The sequence below is a fragment of the Hemitrygon akajei genome, chromosome 10 (assembly GCF_048418815.1).
Source record: "Hemitrygon akajei chromosome 10, sHemAka1.3, whole genome shotgun sequence".
In the NCBI taxonomy this organism is placed as follows: Eukaryota; Metazoa; Chordata; class Chondrichthyes; order Myliobatiformes; family Dasyatidae; genus Hemitrygon; species Hemitrygon akajei.
In genome coordinates, this window is record NC_133133.1 from 3,976,182 (window position 1) to 3,994,309 (window position 18,128).

General features: G+C 43.3%; 1 protein-coding gene across 1 annotated transcript in view; it reads left to right on the forward strand.

The window, feature by feature from the left end:
- Positions 1-18,128, forward strand: part of LOC140734152 (tripeptidyl-peptidase 2-like) — a 209,655-nt gene that overhangs the window by 58,488 nt on the left and 133,039 nt on the right. The window contains exon 9 of the mRNA XM_073057757.1: positions 11,628-11,755. Within this exon, the coding sequence (XP_072913858.1) occupies positions 11,628-11,755 (128 nt within the window). The remainder of the gene's footprint in view (positions 1-11,627; positions 11,756-18,128) is intronic.

The following is an 18,128-nucleotide window of genomic DNA, read 5'->3' on the forward strand; positions in this document are numbered from 1 at the left end:
AGGCCAACATTCCATTAGCCTTCTTCACTGCCTGCTGCACTTGCTCATTACCTTCAGTGACTGATGAACAAGGACTCCTAGATCACTTTGTATTTCTCCCTTACCTAACTCTACACCGTTCAGATAATAATCTGTCTTCCTGTTCTTACTCCCAAAGTGGATAACCTCACACTTATTCACATTAAACGTCATCTGCCAAGTATCTGCCCACTCACTCAGCCTATCCAAGTCACCCTGAATTCTCCTTACATCCTCATCACATGTCACACTGCCACCCAGCTTAGTATCATCAGCAAACTTGCTGATGTTATTCTCAATGCCTTCATCTAAATCGTTGATGTAAATCGTAAACAGCTGTGGTCCCAATACCGAGCCCTGTGGCACCCCACTAGTCACCACCTGCCATTCCAAGAAACATCCATTCACCGCTACCCTTTGTTTTCTATCTGCTAACCAGTTTTCTATCCATGTCAATATCTTCCCCCCCAATGCCATGAGCTCTGATTTTACCCACCAATCTCCTATGTGGGACCTTATCAAATGCCTTCTGAAAATCGAGGTACACTACATCCACTGGATCTCCCTTGTCTAACTTCCTGGTTACATCCTCGAAAAACTGCAATAGATTAGTCAAGCATGATTTGCCCTTGGTAAATCCATGCTGGCTCGGCCCAATCCTATCACTGCTATTTAGATATGCCACTATTTCATCTTTAATAATGGACTCCAGCATCTTCCCCACTACTGATGTTAGGCTGACAGGACGATAGTTCTCTGTTTTCTCCCTCCCTCCTTTCTTAAAAAGTGGGATAACATTAGCCACTCTCCAATCCTCAGGAACTGATCCTGAATCTAAGGAACATTGGAAAATGATTACCAATGCATCTGCAATTTCCAGAGCCTCCTCCTTTAGTACCCTAGGATGCAGACCATCTGGACCTGGGGATTTGTTAGCCTTCAGTCCCATTGGTCTACTCATCACCGTTTCCTTCCTAATGTCAATCTGTTTCATTTCCTCTGTTACCCTATGTCCTTGGCCCATCCATACATCTGGGAGATTGCTTGTGTCTTCCCTAGTGAAGACAGATCTAAAGTACTTATTAAATTCTTCTGCCATTTCTCTGTTTCCCATAACAATTTCACCCAATTCATTCTTCAAGGGCCCAACATTGTTCTTAACTATCTTCTTTCTCTTCACATACCTAAAAAAGCTTTTGCTATCCTCCTTTATATTGCTGGCTAGCTTGTGTTAGTACCTCATTTTTTCTCCCTGTATTGCCTTTTTAGTTAAGTTCTGTTGTTCCTTAAAAATTTCCCAATCATCTGTCTTCCCACTCACCCTAGCTCTGTCATACTTCTTTTTTTTTTAATGCTATGCAATCTCTGACTTCCTTTGTCAACCACTGTGGCCCCTTTCCCCCCTTTGAATCCTTCCTTCTCTGGGGGATGAACTGATTTTGCACCTTGTGCATTATTCCCAAGAATACCTGCCATTGCTGTTCCACTGTCTTTTCTGCTAGGATATCCTCCATTTAACTTTGGCCAGCTCCTCCCTCATGGCTCCATAGTCTCCTTTGTTCAACTGCAACACTGACACCTCTGATCTGCCCTTATCCTTCTTAAATTACGGATAAACTTACCATATTATGGTCACTACCTCCTAATGGCTCCTTTACTTCAAGATCGCTTATCAAATCCTGTTCATTACACAACGCTAAATCCAGAATAGCCTTGTCCCTGGTCGGCTCTCGTACAAGCTGTTCCAAGAATGCATAGGCACTCTGCAAACTCCCTATTCTGGGGTCCTGCACCAACCTGATTCTCCCAGTTCACCTGCATGTTGAAATCCCCCATAACTACTGCGACATTACCTTTGCCACATGCCAGTGTTAACTCCCTATTCAACTTGCACCCAATATCCATGCTACTGTTTGGGGGCCTGTAGACAACACCCATTAGGGTCTTTTTGCCCTTACTGTTCCTCAGTTCTATCCACACAGACTCCACTTCTCCTGATCCTATGTCCCCCCCTTGCAAAGGACTGAATCTCATTCCTCACCAACAGGGCCACCCCACCCCCTCTGCCCACATTTCTGTTACGATAGCACGTATACCCTTGTACATTCATTTCCCAGCTCTGATCTCCCTGCAGTCATGTCTCCGTTATCCCAACAACGTCATAATTACCCATTCGCACCTGAGCTTCAAGCTCATCTGCCTTATTTCTGACACTTGGTGCATTCAGATACTGAATTTTTAGCCCATTTCTCCTCTCTCTGTTTAAATTGCTGCCTATTGTGCTTAACCCAACTCCCCGAACTCCCATCGGGCTATACGCCCCTTGAATATTATTGTCCTTCCAAAATTTACTTATTCTTTCTGCACATTTAACTCCATGTTCCGTCAGACCATCCCTCTGTACATGTGTCCTCCTTATCACTTGTTCGCCTCACCTTTCTCTACTACACATTTAGTATTCCGGAACCATGTAGTCCCCACCTGTCCTTTATCCTTCATCTCGCTATCCTCTCTCACATTCTGGATCCCTGCCTCCTGCAAATTTAGTTTAAACCCCCTCGAGCAGCACTAGTAAACTTTCCTGCAAGAATGCCAGTACCGCTCCAGTTCAGGTGTAAACCGTCCCGTCGGAACTGATCCCACCTTCCCTGGAACAAAGCCCAATTATCTAAAAACCTGAAGCCCTCCCTCCTGCACCATCCTCTCAGCCATGTATTAATCTGTATAATCCTTCTGTTCCTTGCCTCACTCGCACGTGGCACAGGTAGCAATCCTGAGATTGTTACCCTGGAGGTCCTGCCCTTCAGCTTCGCACCTAACTCCCTGAACTCACTACGCAGGACCCCCTCACTCAACCTACATGGACCACAATATCTGGGTTCTTGCCCTCCCTCTCGAGAATAACCTGCACCCGATCTGTGATGTCCCGGACCCCGGCACCAGGGAGGCAACATACCTTCTGAGACTCCCGATCTTCCCCACAAAATCTCCTATCTGCCGCCCTGACTATAGAATCCCCTATCACTACCGCTCTCTTCTCTTCCCTCCTCCCCTTCCTAGTCGAGGGTCCAACTTCAGTGCCAGAGACAGGACCACTGCAACTTGTTCCTGGTAGGTCATCCCCACCAACAGTATCCAGAACGGTATACTTATTGTTGATGGGAACGGCCACAGGGGTGCTCTGCTCTCTCTGTCTGCTCCCCCTGCCTCTCTTGACTGTCACCCATTTGCCTACCTCCTATCTTTTCGGTGTGACTACCTCCCGATAACTCTTATCTATCTCTGTCTCTGCCTCCCGAATGATCCGTAGTTCATCCAGCTCCTGCTCCAGTTCCCTAACTCGGTGTGATAGGAGCTGCAGCTGGATGCACCTACTGCAGGTGTGGTCATCAGGGACAACTGTGTTGACTCTGACCTCCCACATACTGCATACGGAGCACACCACTGCTCTAACTGTCTCCCCCATTACCTGATCCCAGATTAGTCAGAATAAATGAAAAAAGTACCTACCGACCTTACCTTTTTTACTTCAGCAAGCACGTATTCAGGCTCACTGATTTCCTCTCACCGAAGTCCCCTTGCGCCGAAGCCCGCTGAGCCAAAGCCCAGCACTCTGCTCCCGCGCACTCCGCTGCCGGCACCGCCACTGCCCGCTCCTGAAAGTGGGCCTCTTTTTAAACTCCGTGCTCGCCGCTGACGTCACCCGCGCCTGCGCAGTTTTACCTTCCTCCTCAGGTACTGTCCAGGTAGGTCCGACAGTCTCGGCCTACCTACAACGGCTGATCCTCTGATCTCCAGTCGTCTGCCGACCTTGAGCACTCCTTGCTCCCGCTCCGCTGCCCGCACCAACGCATCTAACTGAATATACTACCTCAGCCTGATGCCAAGTGCTGAACCTTCTTGACCAACCTCTCATTAGGGGCCTTGTCAAATGCCTTGCTAAAGTCCACATAGACGACGTCTACTGCCTTGTCTTCATACACTTTCCTAGTAACTCCCTGAAAATTCAATAGGATTGTTTAGACATGACCTACCATGCACAAAGCCATGCTGACTATTGTTAATTAGACCATGTCTTTTATAATATAACCATATAAACCATATAACAATTACAGCATGGAAACAGGCCATCTCGGCCCTTCTAGTCTGTGCCGAACGCTTACTCTCATCTCGTCCCACTGACCCGCACTCGGCCTACAACCCTCCATTCTTTTCCTGTCCATATACCTATCCAATTTTACTTTAAATGTCAATACCAAACCTGTCTCTACCACTTCTACTGGAAGCTCATTCCACACAGCTACCACTCTCTGAGTAAAGAAATTCCCCCTCGTGTTACCCTTAAACTTTTGCCCCAACTCTCAACTCGTCCTCTTGTTTGAATCCTCCCTACTCTCAATGGAAAATGTATATCCACATCAACTCTATCTATCCCCCTCATAATTTTAAATACCTCTATCAAGTACCCCCTCAACCTTCTACGCTCCAAAGAATAAAGACCTAACTTGTTCAACCTTTCTCTGTAACTTAGGTGCTGAAACCCAGGTAACATTCTAGTAAATCTTTTCTGTACTCTCTCTATTTTGTTGACATCTTTCCCATAATTCGGTGATCAGAACTGCACACAATACTCCAAATTTGGCCTTACCAATGCCTTGTACAATTTTAACATTACATCCCAACTCCTATACTCAATGCTCTGATTTATAAAAGCCAACACACCAAAAGCTTTCTTCACCACCCTATCCACATGAGATTCCACCTTCAGGGAACTATGCACCATTATTCCTAGATCACTCTGTTCTACTGTATTCTTCAATGCCCTACCATTTACCATGCATGTCCTATTTGGATTATTCCTACCAAAGTGTAGCACCTCACACTTATCAGCATTAAACTCCACCCGCCATCATTCAGCCCACTCTTCTAACTGGCCTAAATCTCTCTGCAAACTTTGAAAACCTACTTCATTATCCACAACGCCAACTACCTTAGTATCATCTGCATACTTACTAATCCAATTTACCACCCCATCATCCAGATCATTAATGTATACGACAAACAACATTGGACCCAGTACTGATCCCTGAGGCACATGACTAGTCATCAGCCTCCAACCTGACAAACAGTTATCCACCACTACTCTCTGGCATCTCCCATCCAGCCACTGTTGAATCCATTTTACTACTTCAATATTAATGCATAACGAGTGAACCTTCCTAACTAACCTTCTGTGCAGAACCTTGTCAAAGGCCTTACTGAAATCCATATAGACAACATCCACTGCTTTACCCTCGTCAACTTTCCTCGTAACATCTTCAAAAAATTCAATAAGATTTGTCAAACATGACCCTCCACGCACAAATCCATGTTGACTGTTCCTAATCAGACCCTGTCTATCTAGATAATTACATATACCATCTCTAAGAATACTTTCCATTAATTTACCCACCACTGACGTCAAACTGACAGGCCTATAATTGCTAGGTTTACTCTTAGAACCCTTTTTAAACAATGGAACCACATGAGCAATATGCCAATCCTCCGGCACCATCCCTGTTTCTAATGACATTTGAAATATTTCTGTCAGAGCCCCTGCTAATTCTACACTAACCTCCCTCAAGGTCCTAGGGAAGATCCCGTCAGGACCTGGAGATTTATCCACTTTTATATTTCTTAAAAGCGCCAGTACTTCCTCCTCTTTAATCGTCATAGTTTCCATAACTTCCCTACTTGTTTTCCTTACCTTACACAATTCAATATCCTTCTCCTTAGTGAATACCGAAGAAAAGAAATTGTTCAAAATCTCCCCCATCTCTTTCGGCTCCACACATAGCTGTCCACTCTGATTCTCTAAGGGACCAAGTTTCTCCCTCACCATCCTTTTGCTATTAATATAACTGTAGAAACCCTTTGGATTTATTTTCACCTTACTTGCCAAAGCAACCTCATAACTTCTTTTAGCTTTTCTAATTTCTTTAAGATTCTTCTTACATTCTTTATATTCCTCGAGCACCTCATTTACTCCATGCTGCCTGTATCTATTGTAGATATCTCTCTTTTCCTAACCAAGTTTCCAATATCACTTGAAAACATGGCTCTCTCAAACTTTTAACCTTTCCTTTCAACCTAACAGGAACATAAAGATTCTGTACCCTTAAAATTTCACCTTTAAATGACCGCCATTTCTCTATTACATCCTTCCCATAAAACAAATTGTCCCAATCCACTCCTTCTAAATCCTTTCGCATCTCCTCAAAGTTAGCCTTTCTCCAATCAAAAATCTCAACCTTGGGTCCAGTCCTATCCTTCTCCATAATTATATTGAAACTAATGGCATTGTGATCACTGGACCCGAAGTGCTCCCCAACACATAACTCCGTCACCTGACCTATTTCATTCCCTAACAGAAGATCCAACATTGCCCCTGCTCTAGTTGGTACCTATGTGTATTGCTGCAAAAAACTATCCTGCTCACATTTTACAAACCTCAAACCGTCCATCCCTTTTATAGTATGGGCTCCCAGTCTATGTGTGGAAAATTAAAATCTTCCACAATCGCAACCCTGTGCTTACTACAAATATCTGCTATCTCCTTGCAAATTTGCTCCTCCAATTCTTGCTCCCCATTAGGTGGTCTATAATATAAGTGTTACTACACCTTTCCCATTCCTCAATTCCACCCAAATAGCCTCCCTAGATGAGCCCTCTAATCCATCTTGCCAGAGCACCGCTGTAATATTTTCTCTTACAAGCAACGCAATACCTCCCCCATTGTCCCTCTGATTCTATCACACCTGAAGCAACGTAATCCAGGAATATTTAGTTGCCAATCACACCCCTCCTGCAACCATGTTTCACTAATAGCTACAACATCATATTTCCAGGTATCAATCCATGCTCTAAGCTCATCCACCTTTCTTACAATGCTCCTAGCATTAAAATAAATGCATTTAAGAAATTCTCCACCTCTTCCTCTCTGTTTATCTCTAACAGTACAAAGAACTTTACTGTTTTCTTTTCTTGCTTCTCCCATACATCTGTTCCTACACTCTGGTTCCCCTTTTGAAGTACTTGTATATCCAGTCACTTAGAATACCTTCCAATAACTTTCCCACAACTGATGTCAGACTCACTGGCCTACAATTTCCTGGTTTCTGTTTAGAGACTTTTTTTAAACTGTGGAGCAACACTGGTTATCCTTCAATCCTTTAGCATCTCTGCTGTGGTTAAAGATGTTTAAAATATCTCTGCTAGGGCCCCAGCAATTTCTGCACTTAAGACCATAAAATGTAAGAGCAGAAGTAGACCATTCGGCCCATCAAGTCTGTTCCACCATTCAATCATGGGCTGATCCACTTCATCCAGTCATCCCCACTCTCCTGCTTTCACCCCATACCCTTTGATGCCCTGGCTAATCAAGAACCTGTCTAACTCTGCCTTAAATACACCTAATGACTTGGCCTCCACAGCCGCTGGTGGTAACAAATTCCACAGATTTACTACCCTCTGACTAAAGTAATTTCTCCACATCTCAGTTCTAAAAGGATGTCCTTCAGTCCTGAAGTCGTGCCCTTTTGTCCTAGAATCCCCTACCATGGGAAATAACTTGGCCATATCTAATCTGTTCAGGCCTTTCAACATTTGGAATGTTTCTATGAGATCCCCCCTCATTCTCCTGAACTCCAGGGAATACAGCCCCAGAGCTGCCAGACGTTCCTCATATGGTAACCCTTTCATTCCTGGAATTATTCTTGTGAATCTTCTCTGAACCCTCTCCAATGTCAGTATATCCTTTCTAAAATAGGAGCCTAAAACTGCACACAATACTCCAAGTGTGATCTCACGAGTGCCTTATACAGCTTCAACGTTACACCCCAGCTCTTGTATTCGTTACCTCTAGAAATGAATGCCAACATTGCATTTGCCGCCTTCACAACTGACTCAACCTGCAGGTTAATCTTTAGGGTATCTTGCACAAGGACTCCCAAGTCTCTTTGCATCTCTGCATTTTGAATTCTCTCCCCATCTAAATAATAGTCTGTCCGTTTATTTCTTCTACCAAAGTGCGTGACCATACACTTTCCAACATTGTATTTTATTTGCCACTTCTTTGCCCATTCCCCTAAACTCTACCGTAGATTCCGGATTTTAAGCCGCTACTTTTTTCCCACATTTTGATCAGCTTTGAACACTGCGGTCTTTACTACGGTGCGGCTAATGCATGGTTTTTTTTCATGCCGCCAAAAACATTTTGCCTCGTAACAGTAGACCAATAAAATTGATGAGTAGTTCACAGAGGTCCAATGAAATTGTACGATAAATCAAGCGCACTTTCACAATTAAATTATTGTAAATCAGTCATTTGTACTCACCCTCATCAACATGGAAAACACTCGAAGAAAAGCATTGTGCTGCCTTTATGGCAGTTATTTAGTTTATAATATTTTCGCTTAGTAATTCATTTGTTAGTATGTTTTCTGTACTACAGCCCGGAATGCTAGACATCACATCCGGTTTCGCCGCGTCTTGTGGGAAATACCGGTTTGCGATAAACGGGAAGGTGGGGGGGAGCGGCGGAGCCAAAACGCTGCTTTTAAGTTAAAGGCGATCAATAACTTTTCCTGGTAGGCTGCAGTATATATATTTTTACCAGTCGCTAGGAGATATTGGAATGTATATGCAACGTAATTTGTGTGTTACCGATACGTATGTATATTTAATACGGTTCGAAAAAAAGCATTTGCAATATGTATTTGTTTGTTACCATATGGATTTAATTAAAAGTTTAAAAATCCTCACGTGTAATATCTTTCTGTGTAAATATCTCATATTACAACGTGGGACACCTGCGGCCTAAAATCCGGTGCGGCCTGTACAAGTACAAAATTGATTTTCTTTCTAAAATTAGAGCCAGCGGCTTTTAATCAGGTGCGCTCTGTAGTGCGAAATCTACGGTAAGTCTCTCTGCAGGCTCTCTGTTTCTTCAACACTTCCTGCTCCTCCACCTAGCTTTTTATCATCGGCAAATTTAGCCACAAATCCTTTAATACTGTAGTCCAAATTATTGACATACATCATAAAAAATAACAGTCCCAACACCAACCCCTGTGGAACTCCACTGGTAACCGGCAGCTAGCCAGAATAGGATCCCTTTATTCCCGCTCTCTGTTTTCTGCTGACCAACCAATGCTCCACCCAGGATAGTAACTTCCCTGTAATTCAATGGGCTCTTATCTTGCTACTTAGCCTCAGGTGCGGCACGTTGTCAAAGGCTTTCTGAAAATCCAAGTACACCACGTCTACCTCATCTCCTTTGTCTATCCTGCTTGTAACTTCCACAAAGAATTGCAGTATGTTTGTCAGGCAGGATCTTCCTTTCAGGAAACAATGCTGGCTTTGGCCTATCTTGTCATGTGCCTCCAGGTCTGCTGAGTTCCTCCAGCTTGTTGTAATATGCTTCGATCATATTGTGATGACTGTTCCTCAGGTTCCTTAACCTTAAGCTCTCTTATCACCTCTGGATCATTGCACAACACCCAATCCAGCACAGCCGATCCCCTAGTGGGCTCAACAACAAGCTGTTCTAAAAAGCCATCCCTGAGACATTCTACAAATTCTCTCTCTTGAGGTCCCTAACACAGTCTCTCAGGAGCTGCATCTCGGTGTACCTGGCGCAGATGTGGCCATCTGGGAGACTGGAAGATTCCCAGGACTCCCACATCTGACACCCAGAGCAAAATACTAACCTTACCAACATGTTCTCTATCCCTCAAAAAAAATGCAAAGAAAAACACAAAAAGCGAAGTCCACTTACCCACTTAACTCGCTGAAGCCCGCTATCACTGAAGCCTGAATGAGCCAAAGCCTGTCGCTTCTACTCTCTCCACTGGCCAACTCCCGACAGCTGGCCACCCTGACAATGGCCGCTCTGCTTATCCCTTCGATATTTTTATTTAGTTCGTGGAGCTTAGTTGCCACCGCTGATGGGCCCCGCACAATGGACTAATGCCCACAAAGCTCTCATTTTAAATCACTGCCTCTGACCTGCATGAAGCACTCGTTTGTCGAGCTTAGTTGCTGCCGCTGATAAGCCCCGCACTCGTCTCCCGTAGGGTCCAAGGGAGCACCTTGTCAGGCCCTGGGGATTTATCCACTCTGATTTGCCTCAGCGTAGCAAACATCTCCTCTGTAATCCGTGAAGTGGATGCTGCTTTGCCTCACTTCTGTAGACTCTGTATCCGTCTCCTGAGTAAATGCAAAGAATGCATTTCCGATCTCCATCTGTTTTGACTCCACCCATGGATTACCATTCTGGTCTTTCAGAGGACTAATTTTGTCCCTTGCAATCCTTTTGCTCTTAACATATCCTCTTTACACTGTTAACATTGGGAAAGAAGTACTGAAGCCTGAAGGCACACACTCAGTGATTCAAGAATAGCTTCCTCCTGTCTGCCATCTGATTTCTAAATGGACATTGAACCTATGAATACTACCTCACTAGCAGACACAAATTGCTAGCGGAACTCAACAGGCCAGGCAGCATCTACGGAAAAGAGAAAACAGTTGATATTTCGAGCTGAGACATTTCATCAGGTCTGATGTAGGATCTTGCCCCAGAATGCCGACTATTTACTCTTTTCCTTAGATGCTGAGTTCCTCTAGCATTTTGAGTGTGCTGCTTGGATTTCCAGCATCTGAAGACTTTCTCTTTGTGATTTTTAACTCTACCTCACCACTTTTTTACTTTTTTTTTGTACTACTTACTTTAACTTAACTATTTAATACACACACACACACACACTCTTATTTAATGTAACTAGGGATTTTTCTATATATCAGTTTTTTCTCTAGTTATTTATCATGTAGTTCATTGTACTGCTGCCATAAAATTAACAAATTTCACGACAGAATGTCTCTGATTCTAATATCTGTGGAATCCCTTAACCTTTACCTTTTCTGCTCAAGCAACTACATGTCTTTCAGCCTTCCTGATTTCTTTCTAAGTGTGAGAATGTACAAACTCCTTACAGATAGGGTGGGAATTGAACCTGGATCAGTGGTGCTGTAAATTGTTGCACTAACTACTCTGTTGCCGCTCTCTGAGGAGAATTGTTCACACAGTGATCTGAAGTGTAGTGACTGAAGCAGCAGTGGAAGTAATTTCAGCTGCATCTTCTAATACGAAATTGGATCAATATAACAGGAGAAATTCTGGGGGTTGTAGTAGTAACAGATGGAAGTGGGATTAATTGAAATGATTTTGAAGACATGCCCTCTTATTACTACCGTCAGGGAAGAGGTACAGGAGCCTGAAGGCACACACTCAATATTTTAGGAATGGCTCCTTCTCCTCCATTGTCAGATTGTTGATCGGACAATGAACCCATGTATACTACCTCACTTTTTTTTCTCTTTGTTTTTGGTGTTTTCTTTTTGCACTATATATTTAATTAATTTTTTAGATATATTTCTTACTGTAATTTATTGTTATATTGTAGTACTGCCGCAAAGCACCAAATTTCACGATGTACTCCGATGATATTAAACCTGATGCAGGTGACACTGAGCCTGCATTGATGATGTTGGCTTTCTAATTTTTCATCCAGGAGGATATGCAAGGTGATTGAAGAGGCAGTTCTGAAGCACAACATTATCTTTGTGTCGAGTGCTGGCAATAATGGACCCTGTCTCTCCACAGTTGGTGCTCCAGGGGGTACTTCCACATATATCATTGGTAAGTTCGAGAATGTCGTTGTTGGCTGTCAGTTATATCTGGCTATGACGGAAACTTGTGCAGGAGAATATTTAAAGTGGAAAAGCTGTTACATTGGGGCAGTTCCACTCTCTCAACCTGGGAAGTCTGGGTGCAGTGGATCCGGGTAGTCATCACAACTAGGGTCTTCCTTTGTTGCTGTAGATAGTCATCACTTCTCTGCCTTTTCATGCCCTTTGCTCTCCACAAAGCATTGCAGAACTGCCTTCCGAGCCATTGGACCTCTCCAACCAGTCCACTAGAGCTGATTTCACATGCTAGGACAGGAATGTCCCTATCTCACCGGGTATGAGGTCTGCCAGCTACCTTCACCTGGTTTAGCCTATCTGTCAAAGCAGTGTACTGGGGTGTAGTCGCTGTCACATGCAAGCAGCTACTTGGAGCCACAGGTGAGATCTGAGTGTCTGGTGCGGCCCAAAGGTGAGTGAGCTGCCCCATAGTGCACATGACAAGCTCCTTCACCAGAGGTGCTACTCCAACCTGGATATCGCATATACCAGAATTGTGAGAATAGACCTCATTAAACTGATCGGAATAACTCGCTTTCCTAAGGTAGTTTTATACTTGCTTTCCTGGTTTGGGTTGACAGCTTTTAAAGTGTTTCTGCTGCTGTTAGTTTCATCTTCTGTGTGCTATGGGACATTAATAATTGTACATGTGACTAATATAGTCATTGACACGTACAGTGAAATGTGTCATATGTGTTAATGACCAACACAGTCTCAGCATGTGCTGAGGTATTCTGCAAGTACTTGCATGCTTCCAGCACCATCATAGCATGCCTACAGGTTACTAACCCTAAATGTAATGTCTTTGGAATGTGGTAGGACTCCAGAGCACCCAGAGGGAATCCATGCAGTCTCAGGGAGAATGTACAAATTCCTTACAGACAGCAGCAGAAATTGAACCCCAATCAGTGATTGCTGCCACTGTAAATTTCCTTCTTGGTGTAGAAGATCATAAGGCATAGGAGCAGAATTAGAGCATTCAGCTCTTTGAGTCTGGTCTGCCATTCCATCATGATTGAATTATTGTCCCACTGAATCCCATTCTCCCATCTTCTCCATTACCTTTGATGCCCTTGCTAATCAAGAACCTATCGATCTCCGCTTTAAATATACCCAATGATTTGGTTTTCACAGCCTGTCTGTGCCACTGAATTCCACATATTTCACAGTAAATGCAATGTTGGCATTCATTTCTAGAGGAATAAAGTATAGGAGCAGGGATGTGATGTTGAGGCTCTATAAGGCACTGGTAAGACCTCACTTGGAGTACTGTGTGCAGTTTTGGGCTCCTTATTTAAGAAAGGATATGCTGACATTGGAAAGGGTTCAGAGAAGGTTCACTAGAATGATTCCAGGAATGAGAGGGTTAACATATGAGGAACTTTTGACCACACTTGGACTGTACTCCTTGGAGTTTAGAAGATTGAGGGGGGACCTCATAGAAACATTTTGAATGTTGAAAGGCATGGACAAAGTGGATGTGGCAAAGTTGTTTCCCATAGTGGGGGAGTCTAGTACAAGAGGGCATGACTTAAGGATTGAAGGGCGCACATTCAGAACAGAGATGTGAAGAAATTTTTTTAGCCAGAGGGTGGTGAATCTGGAATATGTTGCCACGGGTGGCAGTGAAGGTCAAGTCATTGGGTGTATTTAAGGCAGAGATTGATAGGTATCTGAGTAGCCAGGGCATCAAAGGTTCTAGTGAGAAGGCGGCGGAGTGGGACTAAATGGGAGAATGGATCAGCTCATGATAAAATGGCGGAGCAGACTCGATGGGCTCGATGGGCTGAATGGCCAACTTCTGCTCCTTTGTCTTATGGTCTTATGGATTTGTGGCACTCTGCCTAAAGAAATATATCTTTATCTCTGTTCTAAATGAAGATCCCTCTACTCTGAGGCTGTGCCCTCTGGTCCTAGGCTCACCTTCTCCACGTCTACTCTTTCAAAGCCTTTCAATATTTGGTAATCCTTTCCTTTCCAGATTTATTGTCATGAACCTCCTCTGGACCCTTTCTAATATCAGTACATAGCTTGCAGATGATGCCCAAAACTACTTGCAATACTCTACGTGCGGTCTGTCATCCTTGCTTTTATTTTCTAGTCCTCTCAAAATGAATGCTAACATTGCATTTACCTTCCTTACCACTGACTCAACCTATAAATTAACCTTTAAGGGATGCTGCACGAGGACTTCCAAGTCCCTTTGCACCTCTGATTTTTGAATTTTCTGCCTATTTAGAAAATATTCCACGCCTTTATGCTTTCTACCATAACCATACACTTCCTGACACGAGTCCATCTGCCACTACTTTGCCCATTCTCCCAACCTGTCCAAGTTCTTCTGGAGACTCCCTGCTTTCTCAACACCACGTGCCCTTCCACCCATCTTTGTATCATCTGCAAGCATGGCCACAAAAACATTGTCATGTGGTTAATTGGGCTATCAGTCAATCAGGGTGTCCGCTTATTTGTGAAAATAGCTGGGATTCCCTTTGTTTAATTGGGACACTATGCAGCTTAATTGGGACAAGAAAATGTTGCTGAACAGCTTCTAACAAGTTCAATTTTAATTGTCATTCAACCATACATGAATACTCATGAAGGCAGCCAAAGGAGGCAGCATTACTCTAGGGCCAAGATATACTGTACCAACAGATACACACAGCACAAGGTGCATATAGCACAAATAAGACAGCAAACATGTATAAGATAACAGTAAGCTAAAGTCACACAAGAAAAATTTATGCATGAGCCTGAGTCCATGAATGTTGCAGGGGTCTGCAGTCTGACCCCTACAACACTCGGCTTGTCTTCTGCCGAGTGAACACTTGGGGGCAGCACCAACTGCACTTGAACACTGCACCATTCTGCCTGTGGTGGAGCGCACTGACTCCTCTCTCCTGGGCAGCTGCAAACAGGCAACACTGTGGCTTGAGGCTTAGTCCTTGCTATGGCGAAGGCCATGCAGTTCCCCCGCTATCTGCCATGCCATGCGCCAGGAACGGGGCTTGCAGCATTCCTGATTAATAATGTCCAACAGGGTCTTGCGAGCACTAGAAAAGCGACTAAGCTGATCAGTCGTTGTTAGACTGGATATCACCTTCATGCACCGCTCCTCCAATGCCTCTCTGATAGAGGCAGCAGCAAGATCTGCACCTTCACTTTCCAGCTCCTTCACCACATCCACCAATGAGCAACTCCTGCAGTATTTAAGTTAATGTCCGGTAGTGTTATGTGATCATTAAAAATATACTTAAAAAGGACAACAAGATCTTTGATCCTGTAGAAGTCTCTGCGAATGTACACTCTGCCGTCTGAGAAGAGTCAGACGTGTGAACTTATATGACTGTTAGACACTACACCGTGCTTAGAGCAAACACTTTTTAATTGTGTCTGTTGCATGGGTTTGTGTTCAAAAAGTAGTGATTTTTGTCACTGATTGTTGGCGAGAAATAAGCAGTAAGACAATTCAGAACTGTTTCGCTCACTGCTGTTTCAAACATTCAGACTTGGAGATACCAGAAATGGCTGGGAGTGAAAATGAAACAACTTCACTACTCCCATCAGGCTAGGAACAATGAAGGATTTGAAGGTATCAAAATCATCTCGAATGTTACAATGAAAGTGAATATTTGGAAGTTGCAGTCATTAGTCCTGATGAAGGGTCTCAGCCCGAAACGTCGATAGTGCTTCTCTCTATAGATGCTGCCTGACCTGCTGCATTCCACTAGCATTTTGTGTGTGTTGCTTGAATTTCCAGCATCTGCAGATTTCCTCCTGTTTGCCATTATCTGTATTTGGTGTCTGTGCTGATTTTATTTGGAAACGTAGAAAACCTACAGCACAATACAGGCCCTTTGGCCCACAAAGTTGTGCCGAACATGTCCCTACCTTAGAAATTACTAGGCTTACCCATAGCCCTCTATTTTTCTTAGCTCCATGTACCTATCCAAAAGTCTCTTAAAAGACCCTATCGTAGCCGCCTCCACCACAGTTGCCGGCAGCCCATGCCACACACTCACCACTCTCTGCATGAAAAACTTACCCCTGACATCTCCTCTGTACCTACTCCACAGCACCTTAAACCTGTGTCCTCTTGTGGCACCCATTTCAGCCCTGGGAAAAAGCCTCTGACTATCCACATGATCAATGCCTCTCATCATCTTATACACCTCTATCAGGTCACCTCTTATCCTCCATTGCTCCAAGGAGAAAAGGCCGAGTTCACTCAACCTGTTTTCATAAGGCATGCTCCCCAATCCAGGCAACATCCTTGTAAATCTCCTCTGCACCCTTTCTATGGTTTCCACATCCTTCCTGTAGTGAGACAACCAGAACTGAGCACAATACTCCAAGTAGGGTCTGACCAGGGTCCTATATAGCTGCAACGTTACCTCTTGGCTCCTAATTTCAATTCCACGATTAATGAATGCCTTCTTAACCACAGAGTCAACCTGTGCAGCTGCTTTGAGCATCTTATGGAATAGGACCCCAAGATCCCTCTGATCCTCCACACTGCCAAGAGTCTTACCATTAATACTATATTCTGCCAACATATTTGACCTACCAAAATGAACCACTTCACACTTATCTGGGTTGAACTCCATCTGCCACTTCTCAGCCCAGTTTTCCATCCTATCAACGTCCCACTGTAACCTCTGACAGACCTCCACACTATCCACCAACACCTCCAACCTTTGTGTCATCAGCAAACTTACTAACCCATCCCTCCACTTCCTCATCCAGGTCATTTATAAAAATCACAAAGAGTAAGGGTCCCAGAATAGATCCCTGAGGCAGACCACTGGTCACCAGCCTCCATGCAGAATATGACCCGTCTACAACCACTCTTTGCCTTCTGTGGGCAAGCCAGTTCTGGATCCACAAAGCAATGTCCCCTTGGATCCCATGCCTCCTTACATTCTCAATAAGTCTTGCATGGGGTACCTTATTTATTTACAGTCAATTAAAGGAATACATTAAATTCTTTCATCAATAACTATTAGGAATTAATAGTCTTTTAGTAGTATAGTAGTATTGGCAGTGTTCTAATTTGCTTTGAATATCATTTAAATACATAAATTGTTAGTTAAACTGTAGTTTGTCTTTTTAATACCTTTTTAACTCTTTCCATGAAACTTGGGTTAATTGGGGCAGCTGCTTAATTGGATCAAAATGCACTGGTCCCAAAGTGTCCCAGTTAACCAGAATCCACTGTAATTTGATCTACTGTGTTCATTAAGCAACATGCTCTGCTCCATTCAACATCTGAAACAACAGATTAAAATTTAGAAACAACTGTATATCTATATATTTCACCTCATATAAGTAGAGTCTGCTGGGATAATTATGGAGAAACTACAGATAGTGGAGTCTGGGATTAGGGCACCGAGTTTTAACACGTAAATACCATTATTTCATGGTAAAGTTTGTTAACATTCTACGAAGGATGATCAAAGTTGAAATCCTCTCCTTAAATTCACATATAGTTGATTAATCATTTTAAATATTATTCCAACGGGCTTTTTGCTTTGGAACAAAAAAGGAAGAGAGGTGACTTGATAGAGTTTACAAGATGATGAGAGACATAGAGTGGATAGTCTATGAGCTATCCACTCATCCAGAAAGTGGATCATAGAGGTATCTAGTGGATAGCCAGGGTAGAAATGGCTAATATGAGAGGGCATAATTTTAAGATGATTGGATGAAAGTATCGAGGGGATGTCAGATGAAGGCATTTATGTACAGAGAATGGCAGATATATTGGGGACATTTAAGAGATTCTTAGAAGCATTTGGATGATAGAAAAATGGAGGGATATGTAGACGGGAAGGGTTAAATTGATCTTAAGGTAGGTTAAACAGTTGGCACAACATGTGGACCAAAGTACCTCCACTGTGCTGTAAAGTTCTATGTTCATTCTGAAATTGATGGATTTTGCTCTGCATACAAGGTATTAAGGGATAAGTGGAAAAGACAAGAATATGGAGTGAGGTGACAGAGTTGCCTCGGTTTTTCTATGTGGTCTAGTTGCTTTTCCTATAAAACTTTGACAAACACTGAAATACTTTTATTATATCAGGACTTGAAGACCTGAGTTATAGGTAAAGGTTGACTAGGTTAAGACTTTATTCCCTAGAGCATAGAAGAACGAGGGAAGATTTGATAGAAATATAGAAAATTATGAAGGTATAGATAAGGTAAGTATAAGCAGGCTTCCTCCACTGAGGTTAGGAGATACTAGAACCAGAAGTCATGAGTTAAGGGTGAAATGTTGAAGGGGAACATGAGGGGAAGCTTCTTCACTCAGGTTGGTGAGAGTGTGT